This window comes from Chiloscyllium plagiosum, unplaced genomic scaffold (assembly GCF_037043375.1).
Source record: "Chiloscyllium plagiosum isolate Xiang-an unplaced genomic scaffold, Cpla_swu_hap1 HiC_scaffold_9, whole genome shotgun sequence".
Classification (NCBI taxonomy): Eukaryota; Metazoa; Chordata; class Chondrichthyes; order Orectolobiformes; family Hemiscylliidae; genus Chiloscyllium; species Chiloscyllium plagiosum.
In genome coordinates this window covers 6,281,331-6,293,864 of record NW_028270147.1, presented here as the reverse complement: position 1 = coordinate 6,293,864, position 12,534 = coordinate 6,281,331, and the positions used below count along the sequence as shown (strand labels likewise).

At 42.9% G+C, this 12,534-nt stretch overlaps 1 protein-coding gene across 1 annotated transcript in view; it reads left to right on the top strand.

Annotated features, from left to right (window-relative positions):
• LOC122547557 (di-N-acetylchitobiase-like) overlaps nucleotides 1-11,933 on the top strand; it is a 28,787-nt gene extending 16,854 nt beyond the window's left edge. Inside the window, exons 4-7 of the mRNA XM_087990307.1 lie at nucleotides 1,113-1,281; nucleotides 1,366-1,463; nucleotides 7,171-7,332; nucleotides 11,748-11,933. Of these exons, the coding sequence (XP_087846433.1) occupies nucleotides 1,113-1,281; nucleotides 1,366-1,463; nucleotides 7,171-7,332; nucleotides 11,748-11,933 (615 nt within the window). The remainder of the gene's footprint in view (nucleotides 1-1,112; nucleotides 1,282-1,365; nucleotides 1,464-7,170; nucleotides 7,333-11,747) is intronic.
• The last annotated feature ends 601 nt before the right edge of the window (nucleotides 11,934-12,534 follow it).

The window sequence follows — 12,534 nt, the reverse complement described above, 5'->3', positions numbered from 1 at the left end:
TTGAAAATTGGAGTTTCCCCACTACCTGGCACATCTGTCAAAATTTCCCCACATCCTTAAATGAAAGAAATTTTACTCTTTTAGCCTGAATTTTTCTGGAAAAACTACCTGAACTACCATTGAAATTTTGTGAGCCACTGATAAAATTTCAAGATAATAATCAGATGGACCTACTAGCTCGTGGATTACTGTTATTCCTCATTTGCTGGTATCATTGGTTCAGTTTCCATTTCTGAACAGATGAAATTTAACCCTGATAAATGTGAGGCGATGAACTTGGGAAGAATTAACAAGACAAGGGAGTATTCACTGAAAAGCAGGACACCAGGAAGCTCAGAGGAATAGAGAGATCTTGTGGTGCTTATCCACTGATCCCTGAAGGCAGCAGGATAGATTAATAGGGTAGTTAAGGACATATATGGGATGCTTGCCTTTATCAATTGAGGCATAGATTATAAGAGCAGGGTGTTCATGCTGCAGCTGTACAGGACTTTGGTTAGGCCACAGCTGCAGTATTATGTTCCGTTCTGGTCATCACACTATAGAGAGGATGTGAGTACAGTGAAGAGGAGATTCACCAGGATGTTGCCTGGAACGGAGAATTTCAGCGATGAAGAGAAGTTGGATAAGCCTAAGTTGTTTTCTTTAAAGTAGAGAAGGTTGAGGCAGAGTCCTGATACAGGTGTATGAGGTTATCAGGGGCATGGACAGGGTAAATCAAGATCAGCTGTTCCCCTTAGTTGGAAGGTCAGTAACAAAGGGGCATAATTTTAAGGTGAAATCCAGGGGATTTGAGAAAACAAAGTTTTCACCCAGAGGATGGTGGGAATCTGGAATGCTTCAGAGGGTAGTTGAGGGCATCCAAGTACTAACAATGTCTAACATGCACGGCCATTGACCAAGTGCAGGAAAATGGGACTGTTTTAGATTTAGAATAGTTTTTGTCAGTGCTTTCTCAATGGACTGAAGGGCCTCTTCAGTACTGTATGGTCCTGTCATTCTGTGACATTGCCCTAAGTTCACATTACAGGAAACCAGTTTTATAAATACCGCTCAATTCCAACCCAGATTTCATGGCTAAATTAACTTTTTGTGTTATATCTTGGTTCCAGATTTCATTTAACGTGCCCTGGTCTCCTTGCATGGATAAACGATGCTATGATTTTGCAGAAATTGCAAATGCCTGTGACCTTTTAATGGTGACATCCTTTGATGTGCAGAGCTTCATGATGGACGAATGCTTTGCAAAAGCAAATGCTCCCTATGCTGAGGTTTTTACAGGTATGTACAACACAGCATGTAGTTCAAATTCTGCCTGATCTATATCATTCTTAATCGAACACAATAATCTCTTTCTACCTTTAGGTCTGTTAAATTATATTAGGCTCGGTATTGATTCCAGAAAGCTGATAATGGGAGTTCCATGGTTTGGTTATGACTATCTCTGTGAGCAGTTCTTTGAGGTAAGGAAAAGTAATTAGTTTGTATTTTATAAGAAATGAAAATGAAGTAAGTTTATTCAAAGCACATCCCAATTGGTACATTAACTGTCCAATCAGAGCAACTAATTATATCCTCAATGCATTCACTTTCAAAACCTTTACAACTTGGTAAATTAATATTGTTCGTATCTTCCCTCCTACATCTTAACTTTTCACTTACTTCCATTTGCGAGCACTGACTGTTACCTTGGTTTACATTAACCAAGACACTTAATCTTTTGTTTCCTTGAAGCTTTCCATCAACTTCTTCCTTCCAGACTGTAAACTGAAGCTTTTCAAATCATTTCTCAAAGCAGATCCGTTTACAGAGAAACTGTGGAGGAGGATTGAAAGGAGATGTCTCCATCCTTTTGAGCCTCTTCCTCTATCCCATTAGACAGTTAATGGTCTGAATTCCTTGGTTCACTAACGCTTAATGTTCTTGCTCGGCAAGAACAATGGTCAGTTTTGGTTTTGAGATCTTAAGTTGCTTCATTTCTCTGAAATTTCTGTCATAGCCTGTACATTTGGAGGTCAGTCAGGCTGCTGCCATGTAAGAACATAGGACGTAGGTGCAGGCGTCGGCAAATCTCAGAAAGATGTGAGAAAAACAGGGTTTTAGTTATGAGGAAAGATTATATTCCCTACAGTATGGAAACAGGCCCTTCAGCCCAACACCTACCCTCCGAAGAGTAACTCACCCAGACTCATTTCCCTACATTTACCCCTGTTAATGCACCTAACACAATGGGCAATTTAGCATGGCCAATTCACCTAACCTGCACATCTTCAGACTGTGAGAGGAAACTGGACCACCCAGAGGAAACCCCTTGCAGACACTGGAGAATGTGCAAACTCCACACAGTCGCCTGATGTGGGAATCGAACCCAGGTCCATAGGGCTGTGAGGCAGCAGTGGCAACTACTGAGCCACCGTGCCAACCTCATACAGGATTTCAACTTCAACTGGTATTAACATTAACATAGAACATAGAAAAGTACAGTGCAGAACAGGCCCTTCAGCCCACGATGTTGTGCCAAGGACGATAAAATAAAATAACCTAACCTACGCATCCCTCAATTCGCTTGCTGTCCATGTGCATGTCCAGCAGTCACTTCAATGTCCCTAATGACTCTGCTTCCACCACTACCCCTGGCAACGCATTTCATGAATTCACAACTCTGTGTAAAGAACCTACCTCTGATGTCTCCTCTACACCTTCCTCCTAATATCTTAAAACTATGACTCCTCGTACCAGTCAATCCTGACCTGGGGAAAAGTCTATGGCTCTCAACTCGATCCATGCCTCTCATTACCTTGTATACCTCGATCAGGTCACCTCTCTTCCTCCTTCTTTCCAGAGAGAAAAGTCCGAGCTTAGTCAAACTCTCTTCGTGAGACAAGCCTTCCAGTCCAGGCAACATCCTGGTAAAACTTCTTTGCACCCTCTCCGAGGCCTCCATATCTTTCCTATAGTTGGGCGACCAGAACTGGACACAACATTCCAAGTGTGGTCTCACCAGGGCTTTGTAGAGCTACAGCAAAACTTCGTGGCTCTTAAACTCGAACTCCTTGTTAATGAAAGCCAAAACACCATGTGCTTTCTTAACAACCCAATCCACCTGGGTGGCAACTTTGAGGGATCTATGTATTTGAACACCAAGATCCCTCAGTTCCTCCAAACTGCCAAGAATCCTGTCTTTGATCCTATATTCAGCACTCAAGAGAGACCTTCCTATTTCATCACCTCCTCAAAGAACTTCATAAGATTTGTGAGGCATGACCTGCCCCTCACAAAGCCATGCTGACTGCCTTTAATCACACTATGCTTTGCCAAATAGCCATAAATCCTATCCCTCAGAAATCTTTCCAAAACCTTGCTGACCACAGATGTAAGACCGACTGGTCTATAATTGCCAGGGATTTCCCTACTCCCCTTCTTGAAAAGACTAACAACATTTGCCTCCCTCCAATCCTCTGGTACAACTGCTGTGGAAATTGAGGAAGCAAAGATCTTTGCCAGCAGCTTAGCAACCTCCTTTCTCGCTTCCTGGAGCAACCTAGGATAAAACGGGTCTGGCCCTAGGGACTTATCCATCTTAATGTTTGCTAAAGTTTCCAGCACATCAACTTCCTCAATCTCAATCTGTTCAAGCCTGTTTCCCAGCTCCCCGAAGTTCTCATTCACAACAAGGTCCCTTTCCTTCATGAAAACCGAAGCAAAAAACTCATTTAGGGATTCCCCTATCTGCTCAGACTCCATGCACAAGTTCCCTACACTATCCCTGATTGACCCTACTTTCTCCCTGATCATTTTCTTATTCCTCACGTATGAGTAAAATGCCTTTGGGTTCTCCCTAATCCTTCTTGCCAAGCCTTTCTCGTGCCCCCTTCTAGTTCTCCCCAGTCCATTTCTGAGCTCCTTTCTAGTGAGCCTGTAATCCTCTAAAGCTATGGTGGACCCTTGCTTCCTTCACCTTATGTAAGCTGCCTTCTTCCTTTTGACAAGAGGTTCCTCAGTTCTCGTCATCCAAGGCTCCTTAATCTTACCCCTTCTTGCCTGTCTCAGAGGAACAAATTTGTGCATCACTCACAACAACTGCTCCTTAAACAATCTCCACATTGTCTGTGGTGCCCTTTCTGTGGAACAATTGCTCCTCCCAACTCCTGTCTGATAGTGTCATAATTTCCTTTTCCCCAATTAAATATCTTCCCATGGTAACTGCTCCTTCCCCTCTCCATGGCTATGGTAAATGTGAGGCAGGTATGGTCACTGTCACCAAAGTGCTCTCCCGCCATGAGATCTGACACCTGTCCTGGCTCATTGCCGAACACCAAATCCAAAATTGCCTCTCCCCTCGTCGGCCTGCCTACATACTGAGTAAGGAAATCCTCCTGAACACACCTGACAAAAACAGCTCCATCCAAACCATCTGCACTAAGAAGATTCCAGTCGATATTGGGAAAGTTGAAGTCACCCAGAACAACAACCCTGCTACATCTGCATTTTTACAAAATCTGCCGGCCTGTGAGTTCTTTGATCTCCCCACTGCTATTAGGGGGTCTGTAGAAACCCCCAATGAGGTGGCTGCTTATTTGCTGTTCCTAATGTCCACCCATCCTGACTCGGTAGTCAAACCTTCCTCAACAAACTTTGTGTCTGTAGCTGTGATGCACTCTCTGGTTAGCAATGCTATCACCCCTCCTCTTTTTCCACCCTCCCTGTTCTTTTTAAAAATTATAAACCCTGGAACATCGAGCAACCATTCATATCCCTGTGAAACTCACGTCTCTGTTATGGCCACAACATCAGACTCCCAAGTACTGATCCATGCTCTAAGTTTGTCACCCTTATTTCTGACACTCCTTGCATTAAAGCAGACACACTTTAACCGATTCCTTTGTTTCATCACATGAAAAATCTTCCTGATAGATTCACTGCGTCCTGTCACTGCCCCAACTGCATCTACCCTCTCTCAGGTATATAGCTCTGGTTCCCACCTACCCCTACCAAACTAGTTTAAACCCTCCTGAACCACATGAGCAAATCTCTCACCCAGGACATTTGTGCCCCTCCAGTTCAGGTGCAACCCTTCATATACAGGTCCCACCTTCCCCAGACAGCATTCCAATGGTCTAAGTATCTGAAGCCCTCCTTCCTGCACCAGTCTCGCAGCCACGTGTTAAGCTGCATTCGCTGACTGTGCCTCACCTCACTATCTCGTGGCACCGGTAGCAAACCTGAGAACACTACTCTACTCGTCCTGCTCTTCAGCTTCCAACCTCGTTCTCTGTAGTCACTTTCAGATCCTCAATCCCTTTCCTGGCTATATCATTGGTGCCAATATGTACCACGATTTCTGGCTGCTCACCCTCTCCCTTCAGAATCCTGTAAACCTGATCGGTGACATCCCGGACCCTGGCACCGGGGAGGCAACATACCTTCCGGGAGTCCCGTTCCTGACCACAAAATCTCCTGTCAATCCATCTAACTATTGAGTCCCCTACCTCTACCCCTTTCTCTCATTTTCCCTTCTGAGCTGCAGTGCCAGGTTCAGTGTCAGAGACCTGACAACTATGGCTTTCCTCTGGTCGGCCATCCCCACCAGCAGTATCCAAAATGGTATATTTAGTGCTGAGGGGAACGGCCACAGAGGATCCCTGCCCTATCTATTGATTGCCTTTCCTCCCCCTGACTGTAACCCAGCTGTCCTTGTCCTGTGTCTGAGGAGTGACTGGAGGATAGCTAATGAGGTTTCTTTGTTGAAGGAAGGCAGCAGGATAGATCAGGTAATTAAGAGCAGTTAAATTGATGTCAATAGTCGGGACATGTTGGAAATAAATTTGGAAGGAGATGATTAAGCAATACTTGGAAAGACAGAGATCGATCAGAGATAGTAAGCATGGCTTTGTAAGATGGAGATCCTGTGTGACTAATTTAGTCAAGTCTTTTGAAAAGGTGGCTAAATGTATTGATCAGGATAAAGCAGTTGCTGTGGTTTACATAGACTTCAGCAAGGCATTTGAAAAGGTCCCATTTGGAAGGTTGGTCCAAAAGGAAGTTGGGATCCAAGGAAGGAGGCAAACTGGATCCAAAATTAGATTGCAAACAGGAGGCAGAGTGTGATGGTGGAGGGATGTTTTTGTGATTGGAAGCCTATGTCTAGCTGTGTACCACAACGATCGGTGCAAGGAGACTTTCTGTTTGTTATGTACATTAATGACTTGGACATGAATGTAGAAGATATAATTAGTAAGTTTTCATATGACATGAAAATTCAGGGATTGTTGGTATTGAGGAGGATGGTCTCAGGCTACAGTCTGATATTGATCAGCCGGTAAATGGGGCAGAGGAATGGCAGAAGGACTTCAATTCCAACAAGTGCAGGAATTGCATTTTGGGAGGTCTAATAAGAGAATGATTACACAACAAATGGTAAACCTTCAGAGAGACGGGATAGGCTGGGTTGTTTTCCCTGGAGCAGAGGATGTCGGGGGTGGGGTGGTGCTGGAGGATCAGATTGAGTTATACACAATTCTGAGAGTCACAGACACAGTAAATCACGAGAATCTCTTTCACCCATGGCAGATGATTCTAAGACCAGAGGGCATGGGTTTATAGTGAGGAATAAGAAAAGATCAGAGGAAAACCATTTTCACCCAGAGGGTGGTAGAAATATGGAAGGTGGTGGAAGCAGGTACTCTTGCAACATTTAAGAAGCATCTCGATTAGCACCTAAAATGCCAGGGTATAGTAAGGTACAGGCCAAGTTCAGGTAAATGGGATTGATGTAGCCTGGGGTTTGCTGGTCAGCTTAGACATGGTGGGCTGAAAGGTCTGCTTCTAGACTGCATCCATCTGACTCTCTCAACAGACCATTCAGCCCCTCGAGCCTGCTCCACCATTCAACTTAAACCGTGGCCATTCTTCCACCTCAGCATTATTTTTCTGTATTGCTCCCCTTTTCCCGAAAGTTTTTAGCATCTAAAACTCTTTCAGTTTCTGTCTTTGACATACTCAGTGACTAATCTTCCATAGGTAGAAAAGTTCAATGATTCACTGAGCTGTGCAATTCCAGTTTATCTCAGTCTTAAATGGACTATCTTTTATTCTGCCAGAGCCTTTTTAATGTTTGCAAAATAACCGTGCTCACAAGTTCTCTTCCCTTCCTTTTTTTGTATTTTACAGCCTGGAAGATGTTATGTGACAATACCTCCTCTCGGAGTTGGTATGTGTGGTTCTCTCACTGCGAAGGTGGTCCCATACAAAGACATTATACAGCAGCTGCCCAACTCTATTACTGGCAGATACTGGGATGATAACCACAAAGCCCCATATTATGTTTACAAGGTAAGGCTGACAGACTTAAGGAAAAATGCATACAGTTGTGCAAGACTGGAGGGAAGTTGAAGATGAGACCAAAAAAATTAAGAAAACAAAACATAATTAAAAGATTAATAAAGAAGGCAAAATGAGATATGAGGGAAATCGTGGCTAGAAATATAGAAGCAGGTGGTGAGATCTTGTAATTATATTTCAAAAAGAAAGGGAAAGAGTGTTGGTCTGAGAGAACACGTATGGGGAATTGGATAGAGGATCGGCTGACTGGCAGAAGGTGGAGGAACAGGTAGTGTTGAGGAAGCAGGGAGGCTGCACAAGGACCTGGACTGGGTAGGAGAGTGAGCAAAGGTGTGGCAGAAGGAATGCAATGTGGGAAAGCAATGTACTTTAGTCGGAAGAATGGAGGCGAAGACTATTTTCTAAATGGGGAAAGGCTTTGCAAATCTGAAGCACAAAAGGACTTAGGTGTCCTAGTTCAAGATTCCCTTAAGGTTAACATGCAGGTTCAGTTGATGGAGAGGAAGGCAAAAGCAATGTCAGCATCAATTTCAAGAGGGCTCGAACACCCGAGATATACTGCTGAGGCTGCATAAGGATCTCATCAGACCACATTTGGAATGTTGTGAGCAGTTTTCAGCTCTGTACCTAAGGAAGGATGTGCTGGTATCAGAGCGGGCCGAGAGGAAATTTATAAGAATGATCCTGGGGATGAAGGGCTTATCATATGAAGAGCAGTTGGAGGACTCTGGGAAAGTACTTGACACAGTTTAGAAGGTAGAGGGGGATCTGATAGAAACTTACAGAATATTGAGGGGCCTGGATAGAGTGGACATAGAGAAGATGTTTCCACGAGTCGGGGAGACTAGGGACCCAAGGGCACAGCCTAATGCTGAAGGGTCGTCCCTTTAGAACTGAGATGAGGAGGAATTTCTTCAGCCTGAGGGTGGTGAATCTGTGGAGTCCAATGCCACAGAGGGCTGTGGAGGCCAAGTCATTGAGTGTATTTGAAACAGAGATGGCTAGGTTCTTGATTAGTAAGGGGCTTGAGGATTATGGGGACAAGGTGGCACGTGTATGGAATGAGCTGCCAGAGGATGTGGTGGAGGCTGGTACAACTGCAACATTTAAGAGGCATTTGGATAGGTGTATGAATAGGAAGGGTTTGGAGGGATATGGGCCGGGTGCTGGCACGTGGGACTAGATTGGATTGGGATATCTGGTCGGCATGGACAGGTTGGACCAAAGGGTCTGTTTCCATGCTGTACATCTCGATGACTCTGTGACTCTAATAGGGTTGAAAAGCATAACAGCCATGATTAAATGGCGAAACAAACTGGAATGGGCCGAATGGCCTAATTCTGATCCTACATGGGGTCCAGGGTGTTCTAGCTAGATGGATAGAGAACTGGCTGGGCAGCAGGAGACAGAGAGTAGTAGTGGAAGGGAGTTTCTCAAAATGGAGACCTATGATCAGTGGTGTCCCACAGGGATCTGTGCTGGGACCACTGTTGTTTGTGATATACATAAATGATTTGGAGGAAGGTGTAGGTTGCCTCATTAAGAAGTTTGAGGGGCTGAGTGGCCTAATCCTCCCAGTTTGTATATTGATATATTTATATTAGTCAAAGTACAGTAGACCCTGGGCATTGTAATGTTCTTTGTCAAACGCGAACATTGCAGTGTTCACAATTCATTGTTTTCTGTGCATATACTTCACCAGTGTTTAGAACATGCAGCTTGTACAGTAGAACATGTATAGTTAGAGGTTTAACAAGAAAATGAGAGTTGGTAAGCAAAGCAACAAAACATGATGCACATTTGTTTGAATAAAAAGGATACAAGTAGTTGAAATCATTGTTTTAGAGTGATTTTAAAATGTTTTCTTTTCAAACTCTCTGTCATTGGCAATAATATAATCAGAGAGTACAAAGTTAAAATCATCATAGTCTTATGAAGCCACAGGGTATTCCTTTCATTAGACAAAGAGCAACAACTGGTGGTGGTGTAACCTGAGGGTCACCATGTCCCACATGTGGAGAGTGACTGAGAAGAGAATCCAACATGGGAGCCTCAGTTAGTGATGCTACTGGCATCACTCTGCTTCTCAAAGCAACTGTCAAACCAATTGAGCTAAACTAGCCCACATCTCAGAATGTCAGTTTGAGCTGATATATTTGGTCTTTAAACATGTGCCTTGCATTCATACATTGCACAGCGTCTCGGTGAATTTAATGAATTTGCTGTTATATACAGTGAACTGGAAACTGCTTTCAACCCTGCTTCGTTAAAATAACTTTGGAAATTAAGTATTAAAAAAAGTCCTTTCAGATGCGTAGTTAAGTGGCAAAAAATAATTTTGCTTATCTGCTTGGCTGCTTTCCAAATTTCTTTGAGCTCCTGTAAATAGCATGTAGGTTTTCGGTCAATTAAACTGCTGATCACATCTTGGAAAAAATTTATGCGTTCCATTGAAAATCTGCAAAATGTCCTTTTTTAATCACGCCCTTCTAATCATTATTTCCACTATATCAGATATTCTATCAGTCTAAGTTTATATTGCCAACACCAGGTATGAAGTAGTCTACTTTTGAAGAAAAAATGAAAACAATTACTTTTTGACTGATGAGAGACTTGGAAATGTTTACTTTCAGAAGAAACTTGGTGTGCTTATAAGACCGTCACAACAAATTAGTAGATAAGGTAGGATAGCCAATTAGGCAGGAAAGTTCTACACTAGTTTTTCATATTTCAAAATTCATATATAAAGAACTGTTAAGATCATTGCATAGAGCAGTGGTAAGGTAATGCAGTTACTAAGAGATTGCAATATCTGAGTAACAATCCTTCCCACAGTTTTATCGGGCATCGGGGAGGCCATGCTTAAATTTCTCTGCACAATTTTCATCTACTTCCCTTACATTGATATAGTTACTTGATGGGGAATTTAGGCAAATGAGAAATTATTAATTTAAATCTTTAAATTCTTGGCAGCTTGACAGGTACGATTCTGAGAAAACACTGCCATTAGCAAAGGAATCTAGCGCACAGGACACAATACTGAATAAAGCCTAGGTTCTGTAGAACTGAAGTAAGGGGAAATTTCTCCACAAAAAAAGGCTGTGAATCTTTGAAATTCTCTTCTCCCAAGAGCTAAAAGTTTTCAGTTGTTGAATATGTTTAAGACAGGGGCGAACAGATTATCGGGAGTCAAGGTCATTGAGGAAATGGTGATAGTGTGGGAAGGTGGTTCTGAGGATAAAGGTCAAGCACGGTCTACCTGAATAGCAAAGTAAGTTCACAAGGCCATGTGATCTTCTCCAGCTCCTATTTCATGTTTTCCTGTTCACTTTCAAAGCTTAATTGTTTAGATATGATGCAGAGCTGGGCTGAGGAGTGGCAGATGGAGTTCAACCCTGCCAAGTGTGAGGTTGTCCATTTTGGAAGAACAAATAAGAATGCGGAATACAGGGTTAATGGTAGGGTTCTTAGTCAGGTGGAGGAACAGAGGGATCTTGGGGTCTATGTACATAGATCTTTGAAGGTTGCCACTCAGGTGGATAGAGTTTGTAAGAAGGCCTATGGAGTATTATCGTTCATTAGCAGAGGGATTGAATTCAAGAGTCGTGAAGTGATGTTGCAGCTGTACAGGACTTTGGTTAGGCCACATTTGGAGTACTGTGTGCAGTTCTGGTCGCCTCACTTTAGGAAAGATGTGGAAGCTTTGGAGAGGGTGCAGAGAAGATTTACCAGGATGTTGCCTGGAATGGAGAGGAAGTCATACGAGGATAGGTTGAGAGTTCTCGGCCTTTTCTCGTTGGAACGGCGAAGGATGAGGGGTGACTTGATAGAGGTTTATAAGATGATCAGAGGAATAGATAGAGTAGACAGTCAGAAACTTTTTCCCCAGGTACAACAGAGTGTTACAAGGGGACATAAATTTAAGGTGAAGGGTGGAAGGTATAGGGGAGATGTCAGGGGTGGGTTCTTTACCCAGAGAGTGGTGGGGGCATGGAATGCGCTGCCCGTAGGAGTGGTAGAGTCGGAATCATTGGCGACCTTTAAGGGGCATTTGGATAGGTACATGGATGGGTACTTAATCTAGGTTAGAAGTTCGGCACAACATCGTGGGCCGAAGGGCCTGTTCTGTGCTGTATTGTTCTATGTTCTATGTTCTATGTTCTAAACTGTGAGGCAATCGACTTGATGTAACTTTGTGACTTTACAAGGGAAATTTCGATGTTATAGTGATGTTCCTGAATCAAAAATTCAGAGGATGTGAACTCAAATTCCACCCAAATTTGCTTTTTAATGCAGGTGTTGAATGTTAGATGGTGCTGTTTAAGATGTTCAGTATTGTCTCCAGAGCTATGTACTGACCTAAAAGCATCTCCTATCTATGTAAATCTCTTTGGCTTTTATGGCAGGAAGGTGAAAAATACCATGAGGTCTGGTATGATGACCCAGAGAGCATTTCACTAAAATCATCTATCTTGAAGAAGCTAAAACTCCGTGGCATTAGTATGTCGGCAGGAAATTATCTAAACTACAGTACGGATCCATTAACAGCAATGCAAACTGAACAAATGTGGAATGCTCTCTGCCCTTTCTGAGGAAAAGGACGAGTTTGATCCTATCAATCTTCACACGATCTAATTAGTTTTCCTACTTAATGCAGCAGAGTGTAAGTTAGTTTCCAATATAGACCATTCACCCAACATAATTCTGTAATGATTGAATATTTATGAATGAAAAGCAAACCTACTGATTTGATGTGCAAAACAAGATCTGGTCACTTCAAGTAGCATATTAAATTGTTTACATGAGCTCACAATTTCAATCAACTGTTGCAATACTTAACAGCAGGCAGGAACTAGAAGCCGGAGAACAATTCTGCTTTCCTGTTGGGTAATAATCCAATCTGATATACACATGTCTGTTCGAATCTTAATGCTCTTTTAATTCTCAATTGGTTTTAAGAAGGAAATAAATACCTTCCTTAGTGCTAGAGAGATCAAAGAGAATGTAGTGAAAGTAGGAACAGGGGACTGAGTTAGATGACCAGTCAGGATCATATTAAATGGCAGAACAGGCCCAAAGTGCCAAATAGCAAAAGTGAGGATTGCAGATGCTGGAGATCAGAGTCTAGATTAGAGTGGTGCTGGAAAAGCACGGCAGGTCAGGCAGCATCTGAGGAGCAGGTAAATCAGGGTA